Source organism: Mesocricetus auratus, unplaced genomic scaffold (assembly GCF_017639785.1).
Source record: "Mesocricetus auratus isolate SY011 unplaced genomic scaffold, BCM_Maur_2.0 Super-Scaffold_100024, whole genome shotgun sequence".
NCBI classification, from domain to species: domain Eukaryota; kingdom Metazoa; phylum Chordata; class Mammalia; order Rodentia; family Cricetidae; genus Mesocricetus; species Mesocricetus auratus.
In genome coordinates this window covers 12,533,916-12,557,357 of record NW_024429205.1, presented here as the reverse complement: position 1 = coordinate 12,557,357, position 23,442 = coordinate 12,533,916, and the positions used below count along the sequence as shown (strand labels likewise).

The 23,442-nt window shown below is 42.5% G+C and overlaps 1 protein-coding gene across 4 annotated transcripts in view; it reads right to left on the bottom strand.

The window, feature by feature from the left end:
• Positions 1–3,591: 3,591 nt before the first annotated feature.
• The window catches only part of Kcns3 (potassium voltage-gated channel modifier subfamily S member 3), a 44,740-nt gene continuing 24,889 nt past the window's right edge, over positions 3,592–23,442 (bottom strand). For 3 of the 4 annotated variants that reach the window (XM_013119825.3, XM_005079058.4, XM_013119826.3), the window contains exons 2-3: positions 18,561–18,751; positions 3,592–5,603 (exon numbers count right to left, since the gene is read on the bottom strand). In XM_013119825.3, coding sequence (XP_012975279.1) covers positions 4,069–5,544 — 1,476 coding nt within the window. In that variant the 5' untranslated portion in view covers positions 5,545–5,603; positions 18,561–18,751 and the 3' untranslated portion in view covers positions 3,592–4,068. Of the gene's footprint in view, positions 5,604–15,280; positions 15,457–18,560; positions 18,752–23,442 lie in introns of all 4 variants that reach the window. The other variant, XM_040730907.1, reaches the window with a different exon arrangement.

Below are 23,442 nucleotides of genomic sequence, written 5' to 3'. Positions count from 1 at the left end.
ACGCGTGCGCACACACACACACACACACACACACACACACACACACACACACACACACATTTGTCTGAGAACTTAAGAATCATGTTTTTCCAAGCAGAAGGCAAGATCACAACACTAAATTTAACCATATTGAAACTGCTGTTATCCTATATCAGAAATAATAGATATTGACAATTCCATATGGCACAATTCACCCTTATCTCAATGTCGGCAAACATTTCTAAACAGTGCTATGAGTCAACCCTCACAAAACACAACAGAAATCTCCAAGCCCCAAGGCAATGAATAGCAGTCTATGACCCTCCAGATGGGGACAACAGCAAACGCTCCCCCAAAACTGTTGAGTTAAATATGAAATTAACACAAGATGGAGTACCGGATGTATACATAAACATCTGAGAGACCAAATAGTTCTGACAAAACAAAAACAATCAAAATGAGAAGACAGCGAAATCAAAGTCCTGCCTGTAACTGCACAGTTGATCCTCCACCAGACAAAAAGGGGTAGGAGGTAGGAACACCTCAAGGTAAAAGACGCTGTCACTAAAATTGGGTGTTGAGCAAAAGTAGAGAAAGAGGAAACAGGCAGAGCTTAGCATGCTGTGTATGCAGCAGGAGGCAGTCTCCGACAGAACAGAGACCTGGGAGGCAATCTACAACGGACCTTTGCAGCACCAGTGAAGGTTTAATCGCCAGTTGAACTCAGCCAAGCTCAGAACAGAGACCCCCAAACAGCTCAGGTGTATCAAACTCCTCCAGGAAACTGTCACCTCCCCTTTTCCTCCTCTCATCCTCCTGACCTTTTTTTTCTGTCCCTAAGGTGAAGGACTGGGGAGATCAGTCCTTTAGCTGCATTCATGGCCATCCAAATCCCTAGTGTTGATGATAAAACAAGTCAACTGAAGCAGAAAGAAAAAGAGTTCACAGAGAAGGAACAAAAAAGGAATGAAGGGAGAGCGAGAGAGAGAAATTTAAGTAAGTTGTAAGGTAATAAACACTCTCTGAAGCAGCCGGCTCAAATAAACCTCAGGGGTCATCGTCACAGAAACATTATGGAGTTTGTCTGGTTTCCTTTGCTGCCAGTTCATGCCTTTGGTCACCCTGTGAAATGGGAGTTTACCCACCAAGTCCACCCTTTCAGAGAGGATGGGCCTATGTCTCTCTCTCTCTAGGAACAGAGAGATCTGTGAGGAGCGAGGGAACATGGATGGAGTGCCCAGGTACCGAGGAGCTGTAGCGAAGACCAGAGAGGAGCCACAGCAGACAGACACTCAGGCACAGGGTAATCACTGCAGGACTCCCCGGAGCACAGACATGAGCAGTTCTACTTAGTACTGACTCAGAACACACACACACACACACACACACACACACACACACACACACACACACACACCGCCTGTTCCGCCAGTTGAAACCTACTCAAATTGCTGGAGAGCTAGTTTTTTTTCACCGCCGCTTCTACTCAGTGTCCCTCAGAGCCTGTTCCAGCTTCACGGTTATTCTAGAAACACCTGTAAATAACTGTCTGGTTTCTGGGTGAGGAAAGGAAAGACACACACGGTCCAGGATGCCCCTCTGACTCAGGCACAGGGAAAAATCAAACTCTGAGTGTACTTACTGCTCTGTGCCTGTTCTGTGGTTACCTCAAACCGACTCCCCTGAGGGCGGTTCAGAGGCCAGCTTTGGAATTTGCCTCCCTGGGTTCAAAGCTCAGCGGTGTACTTACCAAGCCAACCTCGGCTTCTGCATCTTCAAATGAAGGTGAAAATAAACTCTAGGTGCTAGGGAGATTGCAAGAAGATAAATGAAATTATATCAGCAAAATATTCACTTAAGTCCCCTGCTTTTGCCCCTGATGTTGCTCCTGCTATCACTACGCTAATGGCCATATAAACAGGCTTCAGTTACTTCACTACTAGTTAGAAAATCTTTAATAAAACAGGATCCCAACTCCTATTTTTATGCTATAAAACTGCATTTATGACAACATCAAGTAGGCATTTGGGTTGAAAAGGGTTTTCCAAATGAGTAGAATTTTGATGACACACTCATGTAATAAACATCAAGCTGAGAAACAAACTATTTCTTCGTGTCTATCTCAGACGTCACAGGCATAATAAGAAGAATGAGGCATTCTATAGGCACTGACAGCCTATAGATAAGCTTTCATCTCCACACATAAAACGCTGCACACAAAATCCCTGCGGCCTCCCCATTCGAAAGAGCTCAGGGACCGAAATGGCAGCCAGCCTGCCAGCACCGGTTAGCTTCTTGCTGTGTCTCCAAAATGGAGTCTGAGGCTACGCTCTCCATATGTGGGATGGAACTGTGCTGTTGGCTCAGGCAATAATCAGTATGTCTCCTTTTGCAGTGTGGTTTCTGTGTAAGAGCAGCCATTCCCCCTGTCTGTGGCAGTTTGAAAATTCTGGCTCATCTGATGGTTGTGGGCACCCCTGCCCTAGCGACGCGGCACCTGCTCCTCCCCATAACGATCCACATCTGTCTGACGATCCACATCTGTCTGTCTGTGTATTACTCCTTTCCACCACTCACACGTGACTCTCTGCTGCCGAGTGGGTGGGCTTACCCACCCATTTAATTTTCAAGTTTTATCCTAGAAGTGCAAAGCATTGTTAAGATTCAAACTGCGCTGGAAATACACCTAGGAAAAGTATACCATTCATTTATATATCTCAAACATCTACATGCTTAGTCATCTTAACTATTTTACATGAGGCAGAGCGATTTTATTATTGATGTGCTCTTCTATCTGCCAATCATAGGTATAAGGAACAAAGAACTAGCAGATCACTGGGCATATTCAAAATAAAGCACATATGCAAGTGTGTGTCGGGGTGTGCACATGTGTGCATATGTATGTAAAAGTCAGAGGACAATCTGGGGTATCATCTTCAATGCTATCTGTCTTTTGAGACAGGGTCTTTCACTGATCTGAGAGTCACCAAGCAAGCGAAGCTGGCCAGCCAATGAACCCCACTCTGTAATTACATGCATGCAACACCATGCCTGACTTTTTATTTTTAACTGTGGGTTCTGAGGATAGAACTCAGGTCCCGATGAGAACACATTACCAACTGAGCTATCACCTCAGTTGCAACGAAAAAATTCTTGATATTGTGATGGGAGCCTTTCCCTGCTGTGATTGTTTGAATGAAAATGGCCCCACAGGCTCCTCATAGGGAGGAGCACTACTAGGAGGTGTGACCTTGCTGGAGTAGGTGTGGCTTTGTTGGAGGAAGTGGGCTACTGGGTGGGCTTTAAGGTCAAAGAAGCTGAAGTCTTGCCAGTGTGACTCAGTCTCCTTCTGCTGCCTGCAGATCAAGATGTAGAACTCTCAGCTGCTTCTCCAGCACCATGTCCGCCTGTGTGCTGCCACGCTTCTCCCCATGACGATAATGGACTAAATCTCCGAACTGTAAGCCATCCCCCAATTAAATGTGTTCCTTTGTAAGACAACCGTGGACATTGGTGTCTCTTCACAGTAATAGAAACCCTAAGACCTTCCAAGCCCATTATGGGATAACAGGATATATGTACTTGACATAAAAACATACAATCAAGGCATTCTCCATACTGAATTAGAAGTTTATTGGGCTCCTAATTCCCATGTCTGAAACATGAACATGGACTTACATGCATTGTCTCATGTTGTAGATCTCACATGCATGTCGTCTTCAGTCAGCTGGGCCTCTGCTCTATCATCAGTAATGTATAGTTAGCTCAATGTGAGTGAATGACAAATACAGGATGATGCGTAAGCCGTAGCAATAAATCCTTCCCAGTATCATTTACTTTTCCCCAAAACACCATATTACAACTCTCTCTTGTAAAAAATAAAGTTCAGAACAAGGCATTTAATTGACCTCACTGAGAAAAATAAAGGTAATTCTATCATTTCAGAATTCAGCAATGAATGTCCAACTATGGCTAAAAGGTACACCCTGAGAATTAAATGATTTATTTGAACAAACCCATTAAGGTTTATAAAGCTATGTTAACCTAATGTCAGGAAGGGACACGAGATATCGGTGCCAATGCTCCTGCTCATTTTGTGGTCGAGTTCTCCAGGGATGCGGTATTGTAAACATCCTCATTGTCTTCAATGCTAGAAGCATCCGTGGAGTCAGGCTCGCTGACCACGATGCCAATGGAAGACAGACTGGTAATGAAGGCATGTACTTGCTGTGCATAAACATCCCTAATGTTAAAGTAAGGTAGCTCATGGCACTTCTCCGGTGGGTCCTCACTGCCCTGGTCCACATCCATGTCCTTCTGCTTCTGGTAGTACTTGGAAAACTTGTTGAAGATGATGGTGATTGGAAGGGCCACCACCAAGATGCCGCAGATAATACATGTGCTTGCAATGATCTTCCCGGCTAAGGTGACTGGATGGGTGTCTCCATAGCCCACAGTGGTCATGCTGATAGTGGCCCACCACCAGCAGATAGGGATACTGGTGAGACTGGATGCAAGTTCATCTTTCTCCACAGAGTAGATAAGCACGGAGAAGATGGAAATGCCCACCGAGAGGAAGAGAAGCAGTAACCCCACTTCATGGTAACTGTGCCTCAGTGTGGCCCCCAGAGACCGAAGCCCTACAGAGTGCCGGGCTAGCTTCAGAATTCGGAAAATCCTCATGAGCCGAAGGATCTGGACCACCTTGCCCATATTCTCAATGTCCTCACTCTCCTCTTCCTTGGTGTCCACAGCCAAAGTGGCATAGAAGGGAATGATGGAGACAAAGTCGATGATGTTCAGAGGGTTTTTCCAGAACTTCTTTTGAGAAGGGGCAGCAACCAGCCGGATGGCCAGCTCGCCAGTGAACCACGCGATGCATGCGATCTCCACGCCTTCCAGCACAGGGTCATCCACTTCTCCATCCTCATTCTGGAATTCTGACATGCTGTGCACACACATGGCCACGATGGAGGCCAGCACCACGCTCAAGGAGGAGATAGCGATGAGCTTGGCCGACAGGCAATAAGCTGGGTTTTCCATCCGAATCCAGATTTTCTTCCGGAGCTGACCAAACCTCAGCTCGTCAAACTTCTCCAGCTCTTTCTCAAACAGGGAGGATTCTTCGAAGGAGGAGTCCGTGCTCACATCATTGCTTTTCTGGTCCCAGTCCTTCTCGTGGCTCTCCTCCTTGCGCTCCTGGTATCGGCTGCTGCAGCAGGAGTCGATGAAGAGCTCGTTGATACCCCAGTACTCGATCTCCTGGCAGAAGGAGAACACGCACAGTTCCTCCATGACGTGCAGCTTCCCCGTGTAGTAAAAGTTCAAGACGTATCTGAACAGGGAGGGGTTCCGATCGAAATAGTACTCTTTATCTGCCACGCTGTAGTCATCACACAGCTCCAGGATGGCTTCTTCAGAGTGGCAGGTCAGCAGCTTCCCCAGTCTTGTGTGAGGGAAGCGTAGGAGTGTGCTCTGGTCCACAGACTGCTTAAAGCCCCCCACGTTCAAGTTGACAAGTTCCTCATCTTGTCCAGGGCGATGGAAAAACTCACCAAACACCATGATGGACAGAGAAGGCAGAGTGCTGGCCGGGAAGGGAGATGCCCAAGATCACATTGCACCTGGAAGGAGCACAAGACAATATTAGCCTGTGCCCAGCCCTGCCTCGTCAGGACTGATTTCCAATCTGCCCTTTCCAGAATGATGGGCTGCACTGAAGGCAAAACAGGAAATGCATTTGCAAAAAGAAAAGCCACATTTGGAGGGGGTCCAAAAACTTGAACTTAAAAATCCAGTTTTACAAAAGAAAACCTACAATATCATTTAATGACCTAATTCCCATTTCTCTATTAAGTACTTACATTTCATCTTCAGCACCCCCTCCCACAGAGAGAGAGAGAGGGAGAAAGAGAGAGAGAGAGAGAGAGAGAGAGAGAGAGAGAGAGAGAGAGAGAGAGAGAGAGAGGAGAGAGAGAGAGAGACTAAGAAGCAATGCAATTCTGATTACTTACTTACACAATATAAACACGTCTACAGTCTCAACCATGAGGCTCAACAAGTCAGCTGCTGTAGGGCTTGTAGCCTACATCTGTCCATCCCAAACTCATCCACCCAGAGAAAAAGTGCTCTCCTCTTCTCCACATTTCATCCGTGGGAGACAGAGATGAGCTCTTACAGTGACTGTGGGTTTCACTTTATGTTCCAGCAATGCGCTCTTTTAGGAGAGCCCATTATTTATGTTTGGACACTGACACTCAGGAGGATATAATTATCTCCCCGTAATTAAGCACCATATATCTTACAGATATCATTACACTTCCCAGGATGGGGTTTCAGGACTATCCACATGGAAAGAAACTGGCTGGGGAAGACCTTTTCAAGTTAAACATGCTCTGTTTCCTGGCATGAACAGTCTCTTCTCACAGTCTCTTACACACTGACAGCAGCATCATCGAGAATTCCACGCCATCCAGGGTCCACACTGGTTGGGCTCAAAGTTCTAATTCTAACCAGGGTATATCAGATCCATTCCTCAGAGAGAAAATACGGAGGGCTGGGGATGTAAACACCTGTTTCTAATTATATGAATATGTACATGTGCTACACGTGGACAGGAGCCCTTGGAGGCCAGAAGAAGGCATGGATGCCCTGGAGCTGGGACATCAGGCAGTTTGAGCCACCACAGGTGAGCGCTGTGAACCCAGGTCCTCAACAAGAGCAGCACAGCTGACTAAACAGAATGGGAAAGGGAGCTCTCAGCAGAGGTGCCAGAGGTGGGCAGCAGGAAGACTGTGAATAGACCAGTACACCATTCTGAAGAAACTGGATTTTATTCTGTAGACAAGACTATAATCAACTGAGCTCCCATTTCAACACCACACTGTCATCTACAAAGTTCCTACTCCAGACCCATGTAACTGAGTTTCAAGGGAAAAAGAGAACCTGCCTCAGTGTTGGTACTAGACCCATGCATAGCTGCCGTGAGCTACAAGCAGTCAGCAGACTGCAGGATGGACATGGCTTACAAGCAAAAGGGCCTTTCCAAGTGCATGTGTGACCATGACTTACGCCCACTCAGACTCTGTCTTCAGAGCTTCAGCTCACGACACTGTACAAAGCCCTTATCATGCTCTTGGATGCCTTGGCCGCCAGAACTGTAAGTAAAAACAGTTTTCTTTAAAACTTGAAACCCAAAACTAAAATATCAGTTCCACTGAGGGAAAATTGGAAGACCTCTCAAGGGAAAGACAGCGAACGGGAGAAAGGGGTACACAGCACCAGGATGAGGCAGGGACTAGAAATGGATGTGTTGGGGGCACTTATAAAGAGGAATCGTCAAGTTCAGGAGTTTACAAAGCAAAACTGACGGGATGTGGCACTTGGTTCAAGAGAAGAGAGAAATACATAGACAGGGTAAAGGAGAAATACTCTCTAGTCTCCTGAATTTGTGAACAGTAACACCATGAAAGGATAAAAAGTCAGGAAGGAATTCCTCTTATGGCCAGCAAAAGCTACCAGCAAAAGATTCCTGGTCTGAAATAGAGACATATACCACAGGTCATGTCACACCCTTAAAACAGAGCCTCTGACATCCATTCCAGAACAAGGTCTACAATCACAAAAACTACTCAGTTTTTGCCTCCAGGACACCAATGCTTCATGAAGCCAAAGACCAGAGCATGGCTAATGTATCTTCAATAGATTTGCTGACCTCTTCCAAAAATTCAATTTGCCTCCCTCTGCTTTCTGTTTTTAATTAGGCATCTTCTTTGAAAGGCCTAAGTCAGAACTGTTGCCTTGATCCAAATATTTATGTAACATCATGTCTCTGATGGACAGCACAAGCTAATGGCACATAGAGTTGGAAAATGTTCATAGGAGCTAGTTTTTCTACAATGACACTAAGACTTTAATGGAAGCCAACTTCTGATGGATTGTTTTTCATCTTGGCTGTCCTGGAATCCCACAGTGGCATAATGTTTCATGACATCGCAGGCATATAAGGATCCCATAATAAGAGCCTGTAATCCACCTCCCCAGTCTCTCCCTGGTGACCTATCTAAAGAGCAAGACCACCCATGATGCCCATATTCCAACCGTGCCCCTCTGCTTTGTCCTCCCTGCATTTTCTTTCGTCTACACTGGGGAAGGAAAGGTCATCTGGAAGTCCATCCATGTGCTCCACGGAGTCTCATCATAAAAGCAACACATGTCATAAAACCAAAGATCACTTTAGGGGGCTTTCAAAAAAGAGAAGAGAACATTGCAGGATCAGATCCAACACTGCTGCTCCAAAGGCCAGTTCGGATGTACACAGTCAGGCCTGGATTCCTTGACTGCAGTCAGACCCCCAGCAGCCCACTTGGAGCAAGTAAGATGAAGTTTCTACCTTTACAAAACTTTCTACCTTTTTTCCAATTGCAGCATACTCTTATGTATTTTTTTCTCATTCCGGGAATTGACAGATATGGAAACAAAGAATCTGAGTCGAGGAACAGAGGCAGAGGCTTCAGCATTCCAGCTCACACACTCAAGATCACATGGCTGCTACTGTATATCATCACTTCCAAGGAGGCTGCATTTGGCTTAGCATTTATTAAAAATCCATTTGTTTGCTCCTTTCAGGAAAAATTTAGTGAGTCAAAGGTTACCTCTGTACTACGTGGTATAGCTCGGGTTTATATACACAGGCAGTCACACACACTTGGCTCTCCATGTCCATGAAGCTCCAAACAGGAGGATTCTATCAAATACAAATCAGTGGTGACAGTGTGATTTCATCCATGGGACCCACATGATAGAGAGAATCCACTCCCACAGAGTTGTCTTCTGACCTCCATCCACAAATGATGGTATGTTTGTTTCTACACACACTAAACAAGTAAGCCTTTTTTTAATTCAGAAAAAAAATGCATGTATTGCAATGATGCACACAATGCAAGATTATTTAACTTTAAAATCAATATAAATTATTTAAATACAAAAATCAATTCAAATATATCGACTTGAACACATTTCCATTTTCTTTTATATTGGCACAGTAAAATGCCAAGAAATATGTTTAATCGTGTAGGATTTGTATTTTAAACCCCATCAGTAACATCTATTTTCTTAACCAGGACAATGTCCTCAAGATTTCAAGACTAAGGAGGCAGTTCAACAGGTAAAGCACCTGCCTCAACTGCATGAGTACTCAAGTTCAGCTCCCAGGACCCATGCAAAAGCCAGGTGAGCACAGCAACCTATCTGTAACACCCAACTGCATGGGAAGCAGACATAGAGGCTTCCCCAGGGCAAGCTGGCTAGCCACACTGTGTGAAACAGTGACCTCAGGGTTCAGCATGAGATCCTAACTCAATATATAAAGGTGAAACTCCATAGAGGAAGACACTTCGCTCCAAGCACACACAAGTGCACATCACCTACATACATGTACCACACATATGAATATACATGCATAAGCATCTACACCCACATATAAATATATGCAAAAGAAGAAAGGAATGCAGAAAGGAAAGGAGGAAGGAGGGAGGGAGGGGGGAAGAAGGAAGGAAGGGAGGGGAAGGAAGGGGAGGAGAGAGAGGAAGGAAGGGGAGATGAGAGGAGAGAGGGAGGGAGGGATCAGATGGCATTTTGGTTTCGTTTTTGAGACAAGGTCTCCCTATGTAGTCTTCACTGGCCTGAACTCACTGTGTAGACCAAGTGGGCCTTGAACTCATAGAGATCCATCTTCCTCTGCCTCCTGAGTACTAAGATTAAAGGCCTTTCCCAGAAAGTAAATTTTATCATTTAACAGTAATACTATCTTATAATTAGGAAAGTTTGAATTTTGATATATAATTGGAAAAATAAGCATAGACCCAGAAAATAAAAAAATGTGTGTACTGAATATGTAAGCAGTTTTCTGTTGTCGTTGTTTTCTGAATGACAGGGCATAACAACTATTGACACAGAACTTGCAGTATATGAAATGCCACCCATTACCTAAAAACTATTCTAAGCACGCAGAAGAGCATGCATGGGCTCTACGCAAATACTACACCATTGTTGAGCACCTGAGGATTTGGGTATCTATAGGGATCTAGAAACCAAAGGGTGTCTGTCATTATACAGCATGTAGATATATAGTGAATCATACATACATCCACTAAATACAAATATGGACCAACTAATTTATGAACCATAAATATGTAACTTTTTCTGATTCAAAAATTTTGGTTATGTGAAAGTAATTTTCACAGCAACATAAAAATGAGTTACAGAAAAGACTCACATATATCACACAGAAGAGATTTAGTGCGCTTAATATATGAAGAGGGTTTATTTTTAAGAAGAAAATGAACTATGACAATGTGGGAAATGGACAAGAGATGGGAACAGACAGTTCATAGAAGAAAACCACAAATGGTACCAAAGTCAGGAAAAAAATGTTCAACCTTCCTCAGGAGTGCATGTGAAAACCACATTGACACATTACTTCTAATGCACCAAATTGGAGCAACATCAGAATGTCTACATGTAGTGCTGGCTAGTCTGTGGTGAAGCAGGCCTCTTCACTTTGTGCTGGGAATGTAAAATGAAGGGGAGCCCCTGGGGAGGAGAACTTGGCAATGTTTGATGGACTGGCATAGGCTTTTACCCTCTGACCTAGTATTTTCTCTTCTAGAACTCTTCCCAAAGTTAGATAAGCAAAGCACAGTGTGTAAGTGGAAACAGTCCAAATGTCCATCAGAGGAGGAATGACTGAAAATAAATATAAATTATGGTCTACTTCTAGATGCCACACACATGCATGGATGCACGCATGTGCAACGTGCACACATCACATCATATACAATGATACACACACACACATACACACAGCATATCACACACATGTATGTAATTAGATATACACACACACAATGTCAGAAAGGGAACTCAGGAACTATGTTAATGTTTACCTAATTATGAGGCAAATTAGATTAAAATGAAACAGATATTTCTTTAAAAATTTAGCATTACTGTATATCAAGTTGGTAACTTAGCCTCACACGGATGAACTACTTCAATGAACTGACTAAGCATCCAACTGGTATGGAGACTAGCACAAAAATAAATAACAATATTAAAACATTTTAGCAATCACGGTTATGTACTTATTCTTTTTAAAAATATTTATTATTATTTTATGTATACAGGTGTTTGCTTGCATATGTGTCTACATACCAAGTGCACGCCCTGCACTGTGAGAAACCAGAAGGTTCTTGGAACTGGAGTTTTGTGGGTGTTAGGAATTGAACACAGGTCCTCTGGAAGAATAGCCAGTGCTCTCAACCACATAACTATCTCTCCAGCCCTGCATACTTATGTTTAAACATTTACATACACGTAGGATGAAGCACAGGAAGTGTTACGTTAATGTCCTTAAGCACTCCAAGATGTTAGGTACAAAATAAAAATAAACATGAATGTAAGAATCAAAGAAATTAAATAAAAGCTCTCTGATCCTGAATTTGACAGCATAAACACACAATTTATTTTTGCACATGGAGAGTCATATGCCCTAGCTCTGTCTGCCAAACAAAACAATACAATGAACAAACAAACAACAAAAACAAAACGAATAAAAGAGACTGAAACAGATGACTACGTGGATGCTACATGGCCAGCGGCTCATGTCTCTCCCTAAAAGTGAGGTATTTATTCTCACCTCTCTAGGAGTGCTAACAGCTGAGAATTCTCAGCTAAGTCAGTCACCACTAGGGAATCACCCTCAGCCAAAAGAGAGATGCTTCCCAAGATCAGAAACATAGCCAATGGCTTGTCTATAAGAGGCTTGTCATAACCCAACTTCTTATTATATAAAGGTGGTCCACCTAGCTCCGGAGCTCTGCGACAGCCAAGTGAGGTCTATGCTTAAATCCCATCCAAGTTCAACGCCTCCATTTACTGAAGCCTCCTTTCCTCACTTCTGCACGGGTGCTGATCCCAAGGACACCTATACATATCTGCCTCTGTATATTTTAGAGAGCCAATCTAGAAACACTAGGAAGTATCCTAATTCAGTGAGAATGAAACAAGTAAATACAATTTCTCCCATAAAACAGTAAGGGTCTCTTGGCTGGACAGTCAATTTCCAATCTGGGAACAGAAATACACAAGAGGAGCCTGGAATTTCCTTCTATACCAGAACACAAGGGAGGTTGTCAAAGATAAGGCAGAGTCAGAACGATTCAAAGAAAACTAAGGAGACTTCCACCTGCTGAAGAGAAGAAGCACGTGTCTCATGGGGGAAAAGCAAAAATCTGCAACAGATCCTAACATATCAAATATGATGAAAGTCTTAAGTTCATAGCAACAATTTCCCTGCCGGTCCATGTGTACATGTTCTGTGTGTACACAGCTGCATGTGTGCCCAAGAGTATGAAAGCCAGATGACCTTACTGTCACTGCTAAACACCACCCACCTTGTCTTTTGAGACAAGCTCTGTCACTTGTGCCTAGAACTTCCAGACTCAGCAAGGCTGGCTGGCCAGAGCCCCAAGGATCTGTCTCTTTACATGCCCAACACTGAGATTACAAACACACACCACCAAGTCTGACCTTTTAAAACAGGTTCTAGGGATTGAACTTGGCTCCTACTACTTGTATAGCATGCCCTCTATTGATAATCTCCTCAGCCCCCACAAAAATAATTTTTAAAAAGGAACGCAGTGCTTGACTTGTCTCTTTTGGAGACTGCCCAAGTACCAACTCATTATTCTATGAAAGTAAAGAGAAAAATCTAGCACTTTATCCTACTTTCCTGTGTGAATTATACTTTAGGAAAATAATACAAGAGTTAATGAGGAAAATCTTTCTTTATAAAAGTATCCCAATAATTTGAAAACACAGCAGTGGAAATAATCAAATGGCATAATAGAAAGTAATTATTTACACTTAAAAACAAGTTGAGATTTTAAAAGTTGAAAATAACTGAAAAGGAGTTGTTGTGACTATACTGAATGTCACAAAAAATAAAATTTGAGATAAAAATTATTACCAGAGTCAAAGAACATTTCTAGTAATAAAAATGTCAAACCATCAAAAGGAGGCAGAAGCACCATACACATATTAGCAATGGAGCCAAAAGAAATACATTATGTAGAAATAATGGCAGAACTAGAAGGAGAAATCACTGGCATTTCTATATCCCACCTTGGATAACATATGGAACAATCATAGAAATATCCACAGGGAAATAAAGAAGATTCAAACATCATGATAAACAAACAAGATCTGACAGAGACAGAGCACTCCAGCCAGCAAGAGCTCTCTCTCTGATGAATGCAGAAGAACACTCTCTAGTATAAACAAAAGCAGCTAAGTCATCGGAACAGCCTGGATAGATTCTAAAGGACCCTAGCCATCTCGAATCTGCTTTGACAAATTACTTGGAAGTAATCAACTTAAAGAGAGAACAGGTTTCCTGGCTCACCATTTCAAATATTTTAGTAGATTATCCTTTGGCCCTGGTGTCTTGGGCCTATGGAGAGATGGACAGACAGACAGAACAGCATTGCAGGATTACATGGGTCAACCTCAAGGCAACCAGGAAGCCAAACCAGTAAAAATGGGGGGGGGGGCAGTGTTAATATAATATAATTCATCGCCAATGAACTAACTTTCTGCTAACAACTACATCACCTCACAATAGCTCCACAACCAAGGATCCAGCCTCTATCTAACACATACACGGCCCTTTGGAGACATTCAAGATTCAAATTACAGGAAAAAAAGAGATTTAAGGCCGGGCGTTGGTGGCGTACGCCTTTAATCCCAGCACTCGGGAGGCAGAGGCAGGCGGATCTCTGTGAGTTCGAGGCCAGCCTGGTCTACAGAGCGAGTTCTAGGACAGCCTCCAAAACAATACAGAGAAACCCTGTCTCGAAAAAAAAAAACAAAAAAAACAAAAAAAAAGAGATTTAAATAGTAAAGTACACCAACTACAATGGAATAAAATTATACATCAATAACAAAAGAAAAGCTGGAATAATGTTTCAAAGTGGAAACTAAACAATACTCCTCAGGGGCCAAGAGTCAAAGGGAAAAAAATTTAATGCAATAAACAAAAACAAAATCTCAACAAACTTACAGAGTGCTATAAAACAGTGACTAGAAAAAATATAGACTTATATACCCATATTTAAAGAAATTAAGATCTGAAATTAAGAACTCTTGACCTTAAAACCATAGAAAATGAGGAAAGCTAAGGCCAAATTTAGCTCAATAAGAAAATGATAGTTACACTTGAAATGAATGAAACAGAAAATAAGAACAGTAATACAGAAAATTCAGAAGGCCAAAAACTAGGCATTTAAAAAAATCAATAAAACTGATCCATCTCTAGACACATTAACCATGAAAGAATGTAAGAAAACACCAATTAGCAAAATCAGCAGTGGAAGAGGGTATGTCAATACTGGCCTCACAGAAGTGGGAAGAACTGTAAGAACATTCTGTGAACAAATTTATAGCTGCACATTAGATAACCTATAACCTAGATAAAGTAGGTAAATTGCTGGAAATATATAACTTACAGAAAATAACTCAAGATGAGAAGTAAAATCTTAATGAGCTTGCAGGATACTTAATTTGCATCCTAAAAACTCTGTGCATAGAAAAGCCCCACTGTTGAGTTCCATCACTTCTTAGCATGGATCCTTGAACAAACGTTTCCAAGACCACAAAGAAGAAGGTGCCCTCCCCAACTATATAAAGCCAGTATTCCCTTCATGCCAAGACAATAAACAGGCATAAGAAGGAAACTCAAGACCATTGTCCCTGTGGATACAGATGCAAGCATAATCAACAAATCAGTAGCAAACCAGGTCCGTTAATAAATCCTAGTTAGGGTTTCTGTTGCTGTGATGAAACTCCATGACCAAAAGCAACTTTGCAGAGGGAAGGGTTAATTTCACTCACAGGTCTTATAACAGTTCATGTCAAAAGTCCTATGAGGGCAGGAACCTGGAGGCAGGAGCTGAAGCAAAGGCCATGGAGGGGCGCTGCTTACTGGCTTGCTCCTCGTGGCTTGCTCAGCCTGCTTTCTTATAGAACCCAGGAAAACCAGCCCAGGATAGCACCCCCAACACAATGGTCTGGGCCCTCCCATGTCAATCATTAATGCCCTACAGGCTTTTGGACAGCCCGGTATTTATGGAGGCATTTTTTCAACTGGGAGTCTTTCTGATGATTCTAGCTTATGTCAAGTTAGTATAAAATTAGTGAGCACAACATATAAAAAGAATTCTATACTTTGACTATTCAGACTTACCTCAAGAATGCAAAGCTGGTTTATACATGTAAATCCGCCAGGACATTTTAACATACTGCCATGTATATAGTCCATTGTCCATAGAAATGTCATACTACATTTCATCATCATATATGAAATATCCCAACAAATAAGCACATATAATATACAGGAAATGCATTGGTGGTCACTTAGAGCTGGAAAAAGGGAAGAGAACTGGGATTGCTAACGGGTATAGATTTCTTTTAGGAGTGATAAAAATATTCTGGAATAAGACAGCCATACAACCTTACGAATATAGTAAAAACAGAATTATACATTTTTAAAGAGTAAATTTTGTAGCATATGAAACATATCTCAGTAAAACTATTTTTAATAAGTTTCACTTAGTGAATGAAGAATTGTTAGCACTAAAATCTTACTGGTTGGTAGCTTATAATGAAAAACCCGAACAAAATTTTAAATGTAGTAAGGAATTCTGTTGGTCCAGTAATCTTATCTTCATCCTTACACCCAAAGGTAAATATGGTTACTATCACTCACCAAGGAAGCCTCTCTTTACAGCAACTGGAGACCATTATAGAAAACCACTATCTATTTTATAGATACAATTAAAAAATCCACATCATGGGAAACACAGTCCTAATACATCACACTCCTGTGTCTATAGCTGGGGTAACATTGTGGAAGATGGAGTGAAAAGATTGTAAGAGACAGAATAGCAGGAGGGCAGCTGTGGACAGCTGTGGAACAGTCTCTCCTGGAAATGGCTGCATAAACAGGAGTGGAACAATGGCAGTATCAATAGACATGCTAACATGGACAGGGGGAATTGTACAGAATCCTTTCCCTAGACAAAGAACTACAGGCAAGTAATGACTTCTGGGAAGAGGAGAATTAGCCTCTACCAGGGATGAACTCCACAATGTGAAGTTCAGTCTTGAAACTATATACACACCAACAATAAAACCAGACTTACGGACTTAGCAGGATAGGTAGGTAGGTAGGTAGGTAGGTAGGTAGGTAGGTAGGTTGGTAGATAGATATTTGTGCTTATACGTGTGTGTGTGTGTGTGTGTGTGTAATAATAATCAAGGAAAAAGAGACTATCAACTTGAGGGTGGAAGGGAGACCATGGGAGGGTAGTTAGGAGGGGTGAGAAGGAGGAAAGGGAGGGGCAACATCATGTAATTTTATTTCTATTTAAATATTTTTAAAGAGCTGGACCATGGTTGTCAATGACTGCCAGATAACAAATCAATGAGAAATTTCCTAACATGGATCAGAGTCACATCATCTGTCCCTTTGGCGATGACCAATGTAACAAAAGAAACACAAAGCAAAACATCTCCTGATGGATGTCTATAAACAATTCCACAGACCTAAATTTGATTGAGCCTGGTCTAGATCTAACTCCTAACTAAAAAAAAAAAAGAAGAGATTTCAGAAGAACATGTTCAATGATATCAAAAAGGATGCTAGTAGTAAAACTAAGAGTATAAGAACCCACACAGAAAAAATGACATTGATCATTAAGAGAAACAGAAAACTGAATCAGTCTATAGATGCTGTATGGATCTTGTTTCTAACAAATCAAATGTATATATGCATATTGTTTCATTATAGATGTATTTGCATATGCATTATATCTGCATTGTACACATATATAAATATCAAATAAAAATTAGATGTGTGATACCATAAAAGACTGTTAATTTTTGAGTGTTCTAGTGGTATTTCAGGTTAAAATATTGGTATTAATTTCTAAAATGGATAGGAAAGACAATAATATTATGCTCTTACCCACCACCAAAAACCAAAACTCCATAATGGAATCAGAACTAGAAAAGAATTAGCTTAAAATACTCTTCCATTAACTTGTACCCATTACCTGTAGTCAGTCTTTATCCCCTAATAGTTAGCCTTTCTTATTCTCTTTTCTTCATGGTATCTCGTACCCACTTGTACACTTGTTCATTATTGCCTCGATTCTGCATATGAGAATCACTGCTCCACCTGAGTCATATTGCATGGAGGGACGCTCATACAGCTGTCTGTAACAGCAGAGTTCTGACACTCAGGGAAAAGAGTTATGGAGAATTTGAATGTACTGGGTCAAGCTCACAGTTCTCTCCTCCTGGACTCTCTTGCTCTGTTCAACATCAACAACCCTTTGTGTCCTCTCTATAGCAGCACTTGTCACACATTAGTGTCACACCTTCTACACTTGATCCTTCTTACTCTGCACAAACCCTGAATGTCTAGACAGTCTGTAGCACTCATCTGTCCTCTTGAGGGTAGAAAGGAGACCATGAGAGTCTCTTTTGTTAATGACCTGTCCTTGTCTGGTAAATGACATTCATCTTTGTTTGGAAGAATTAACAAAAGCTATTGCTGTTCTCCGAAAAAGCGATAGCAAAAAGATCTAGATCAGGCATGGCAAAATGCATCGGCTCCAATGGCCAAAAGGTGAAGTCAAGCTAACAAAGGGACAGTTGGGGCACTGTAATACATTCCCCAAGGTGAAACACAGAGACTCCCCACAGCATCTCAGTACTTAGGGGGATTCAAGGACAGACTTATCAGTGCTCATGAAGAAACAAAATCCTGATTTGTATGTAGGACATCGGAGCTGACCTACTAGGCTTTAGACATTATATGACTCCAAAGAAATGTGCTTCTGGGCACACTGTGACCTGAGCCAGTCTCCTGACAATTCCACTTCTGTGACTTCCATGGAAAGGCAGACATAAAAGGATACTCACTGCAAGAGCAGTAGTGATCTTTCCTCAAGTCTGAACCACAAATGTTGAAAAACGAAAAGAGAGTACGGGGAAGGAATATGTATAACACGCTAACTTGCTTTTTTTTCTGATTGAAGACACTAAGGCAGGGCCTCATACAGGCCAGTCTGACTTCTTACTCATTGAACACATGAGTGTTCAGGGATAACTGAACTGCTCATCTTCTTGACTCTGCTCTCAAGCGCTGGGAGCACAGGTGTGTGCCACCATGTTTGCGTTTTACGTTGTGCTGGGGATCAAGCCCATGGCTTTATGCATGATAAGCAAGCACCTTGGGCTATCTCCAGAACTTTCTAAATCTGGCTGTAGTATGATCGCAAGTTGATCTAACCTTTCCAGACCCCTGCTGGTTTCAACTGCCCATCAAATTTTACAATGAGAAGAACTTCCCCGGATCTGTGGATTTCCTCTTTATTGCTATACTATAAAAATACTTTCCTCTTCCTCATTGACAGCAACGGTTGTCAGAGAAACTAATACAGAAAGACAATTCTTACCCTCTTGGTGGTGATGTCGCACACTCTGCCCTCATCCTGTACAGTGGAACGTTCATTGTCATCCAAGAAGCTTCTCCCTTCTTCCCTTACTGGAGTACGGAGTGCGCACAGGCATTTAGCGGCTCGAAGAAGAGATGAGTGTGATCCTCTGGTTGCACAAGCCAAATCAGATGCTGTAAAGTCAAGAGCACCTGCAGAGGAAAGTACCACACAAGCTGTCACTCAAAGCTGAAAACAAAACCAACACGTTCCATCGCCAACTCCATGCTCCGGGCATGTTTCACTGATTAGACACAAACCTTCAAGCCCCATGGGACTTTCATGGCAGAAGTGGTCTTTGCCCAAGATGGAACCATTGCTCCACCTGAACTCACAGATAGAATTAGGGACTCCTAGAACTTGACTACAGTGGAACATCTGGAGCATCACATCTGTCACGGGCCATGAAACATCCAAGATAAACTGGGCACTGGAGTTAGGGCGTCACTTGCTTCCCATATAGCTGCTTATAAGAGTTATTCCCTTAGCCAATCCATTAAGAGTGTGCTTGCAAACTTCTAAATGAATATACTTTAATCCATTTCAGAGGCAAATTTATAGGGGTTACTGATCTAATAGAATTAACCCCACTACTACAATTTGAAATTAATAGATTTCAAGGGCTGGACAAATTCAATTCCTCTTATTTGTACATTGCTGTATGTCACAGAGATGGTTTCAGGTCCTAACACAGAATCCTCCATAAACATGAGTGTGTTCCTGCGTGGACTGGGGGGGGGGGGTTAAGTTTATGTCAAAACAAACAAAAAGATAACCCTGAGAGAGAGAGAGAGAGAGAGAGAGAGAGAGAGAGAGAGAGAGAGAGAGAGAGAGAGAGAGAACAAAAATTTTTTTTAAATCCCAGCCGGGCGTCGGTGGCACACACCTTTAATCCCAGCACTCGGGAGGCAGAGGCAGGCGGATCTCTGTGAGTTCGAGGCCAGCCTGGTCTACAAAGTGAGTTCCAGGACAGCCTCCACAGCTACAGAGAAACCCTGTCTCGAAAAACAAAAACAAAAAAAAATCCCCACCCAAGTAAGTCTTGCCTCATGTTGACATATTCCCTTAGGTCTATGCTGGCATCCAAGCATCTAACCCTTGATTTCTTTTTCCATGTTTTCCAATCAACTCCCTATCCAAAAGGGGGTGGGTAGTCACGGAGAAGCTATTGATGTTGAGCAGAAGACAGGCAAGAAGGGCCTGTGGCTACATCGGTCATTAAATAAACACTCAGTGTGGTTGAAGACCTTCTAAAGCCCTGGGGTCTCTGATGGCACACAGCAGCTACTCTAACACCCCAATATCCCACAGTTCCTAAACCAAGTAAACATTCCTGGGGGCTATGCAGACACAGTCAGGGAGGAACACAGCTTACAAGTTGGCCCCAGCAGGGACAGAGCACATCCTGACCTGCCACAGGGGTGAATTTCCACTTCTAGCCAATGGTCATGAGAATGATCCAGAAGGGAAATATGTCTCCATGCAAGCAGAACTTCTCAGGTGGAACTCTTGCTAGGAAAGCACAGAAATCTCTTCGTAAGGATGAAGAGCAGGATTTCAGAAGTTAAAGGGAAAGGCAGAAATGCTACAGTGCCCAATCTTTCCTCTCAGATACCTTTCAAACTGCAACATCCTTTAAGAGAAAGTAAAGTTAACTTGGAGATAATTAACCCCAAACAACTTTCATATCACTATACTCATTGCTGAAGGAAAAAATAGAGTACTTGAGCTCTTGGCTAGAAATCCATTGCTTTGGCTCAGCACATAACGGTCAGGGCTGAGGCAGGGACACACGGTGAAGGTTAGCCAAGTGTATGCTCTAAACAGAAGGGAAGCCATCAGTCAGTATATCATGAATAAATGACATCCAAACAGTCACTTCCTCCTGGCCTCCTAAACTCAGAATTCATGTGTCCTACTAGATTTTCTACCACCTAAATCACTGTCAAATGATGGGAACTAGGGAGATGGCTGAGTTGGTAAAGCCGCTTTCATCAAAGACATGAGGACGTGAGTTTGATTCCCAGACACCATGTAAAAATGCAGGAAGTGGTGTCCCACCTTTGTAAGCCCCGCAGGCCAAGATGGGAAGATCCCTGGGACCAATGGCCAGCCAGGCTAGCCTAATGACATGTTCTCAGCCAATAAGAGACTTTGCCTCGAAGAAAGTGAACTGCATTTCTCTGGATGATACCCAAAGTGGTCTTCTGGCCTCCATCATGTGTGAGTGCAAGCACACGTGTGCAAATGCACACACACGCACACACACCCTTTGATTTCCAAAACAAGTATGACACCAGTCAGTAGTATTTATGATTTCATAGCAATCCATACCACTCTAAGATCATTTGTGTTCTAAATGAACCCAACAAAAACTGATAGCTAACATTTTCTGAGTCCCCCACACCATTCTAGGTACATTTGTATGACTTTTACAAACATCTCCTCAACCTTCAACCACAGCATATGCCAAGTATTATTCTCAATTTAGAGGTGGGACATCCATACCCAAAGATGTTATCTGCACACAGTACGACTCCCAAGAAGTTGTAGGACCAATGTTTATCTCTCTTACTTCAAAAATCAAAGTTCCTCCAGTTATCATCAGAGAAGGTTGTGGAATCGTTGAGGGAAGTGGGACAAAGCATCAGACTTAGGGGAAAGGAAGTGTGGACACCCAAAGTGTTTCCCCCATTCTGTCTCACAACCCTGCCACCTGATGTTTGCTTCTCTATGTGCCTACCAAGGTTGTCAGTGTTGATCTGTTCAAACAAAGGGATCATCAGTGGTTTAGCACTGAACAGCTTTCTGACCTTGTGATTCATCCCAATCCTGGCAAAAATCCATCATGCTCCCCCAAGGCGTGATTCTCTCTGCAGAATTCCTCTTTTCACAACAACTGAATTATCTTTGCCATTTCCTCCAGCCTGGCTATATTTCCTGGTGAGTTCACTACAGCATTCAAAAGCCATACACAATGACAACCTCCATTATTGAGGGGGAAAGGCGAAGAGTAAGTAACACAGCAGATGCTTCCATCATCCAGACACCTGACATTCAATCTTGGAACCGAGGCCAGGGGAAAGAAAATGGATTGCAAACAGTACACAGAAATGGCTACGGCTTCCCTGGTCCTAACCGTAGATATGGGATCGCCTCTAAAACTGCAAAATTGAGCTGGTAAATGAAAGCAGACACTCCTTATGGCATTGCAGTACTGGCCTGTGTCCTCTGTAGGAACACACAAGTCTATATGTTCCCATCACTGTCACACCACATTCTTGAGTATCATCTAGATTAAGAAAGCCACCAGCTGGGTACAGTGTCCCACTAGCAATCTTCATATTAATTATCCCTGTCATACAATGATGCTTGACACATTTTGTTCAAACCAATTCCCCTCTTTCAAGCCAACAAAATTAAAGAGTAAATTAGAGAAAAAAATCAATATAGATAACAAAAGACAGCTGGTCAGAGGCAGAGGAGGATACTGGGAGGGACAAAATGACTGCCAAGACCTATCCTAGCACAGGATATACAGATAAAATCCTCTTATCCTGGGCAGTCAGCCCATTCTGCTCCAACATCTCCAGGCCAGTTCAAGAGTCAAAGGTCAAACCCTCAGAGGTTCTTTATTCTTAAATACTCCCAAAAATCTCCCTTGCATTGACTCCAGGCTCCAAGAGACACTTCCTGGTGAATAGAGATCCGGGCACCTTGCCAATGGGTAACACATGAGCTACGCAGCCAATACAATCTCTACCCTTGTGGTTTATAAATGCATAGAACTCAGTAAAGTGGAAAGAGGCTTATTTACACTTTTCTGTGAGTTTTGAAGTAAGTCTGTGTCTCAGTTAGGGTTTCTGGTCCTGCAATGAAACACCATGGCCGAGAGCAATTTGGGGAGGAAAGGGTTTATCTGGCTTATATCATAATCTATCCCTGAAGGAAGTCAGGAGAGGAACTCAAACAGGGCAGGAGCTGATGCAGACGCCCTGGAGGGGTGTTGTGTACTGGCTTGCTCATTATGGCTTGCTCAGTCTGCTTTTTTATAGAACCCAGTACCACCTAGGGATAGAACCTAGGGATGACGCCACCCACAGTGGGCTGGGCCCTCCCACCTCAATCACCAATTAAGAAAATGCTGTATAGCTGGATTTTATTGAGGCATTGTCAATTTTCCTCCTTTCAGATGCCTCTAACTTATGTCAAGTTAACATTAAACTAGCCGGCAGAGTTTGATCAGTTTTTTGATACCAGAAAATGAGTTTCTGAAGTTACACAGCTGTCTTTGATCTGGGATGAAGACCCTGGGAAATGGTACCTACTCCTGGTCCAAACAACTTCCCTGGAGATATCTTGATCTTACAAACTTCCACAGTAGATGTCTCCACCTTGGAACTGCTGCTACCACAGGACAGGGTGACTGTTTCTTATGAGAGTGCCCCAGATTGTAGGATGTTTAGCAATATGGATAGACCCTACCTACTATATACCAAGGTTATGATACCAAGGTTATGATACCAAGGTTATGATAATCAGAAATCTCTCCAGAGCTGGCAAAAAAAGCACCTAAAGGCACTTGTCATCAAGGTCAATGACCTGAGTTCAATTCCTGAGAACCATATAAGAAGGAGGGAACCAGTTCCCACAAGTTGTCTTCTGACCATGGCAAGTACACCATGACATATGCATTTGTACATGTACACGTGTACACACATAAATAAATAAATAAATAAATAAATAAATAAATAAATAAATCCCAATAAGACATTCTTTTAAAGGTCTCGAGGCCCTGTCAAGTGCTCTGCTTAGGAAGCAAACTTATCTCCACTTGAGACCA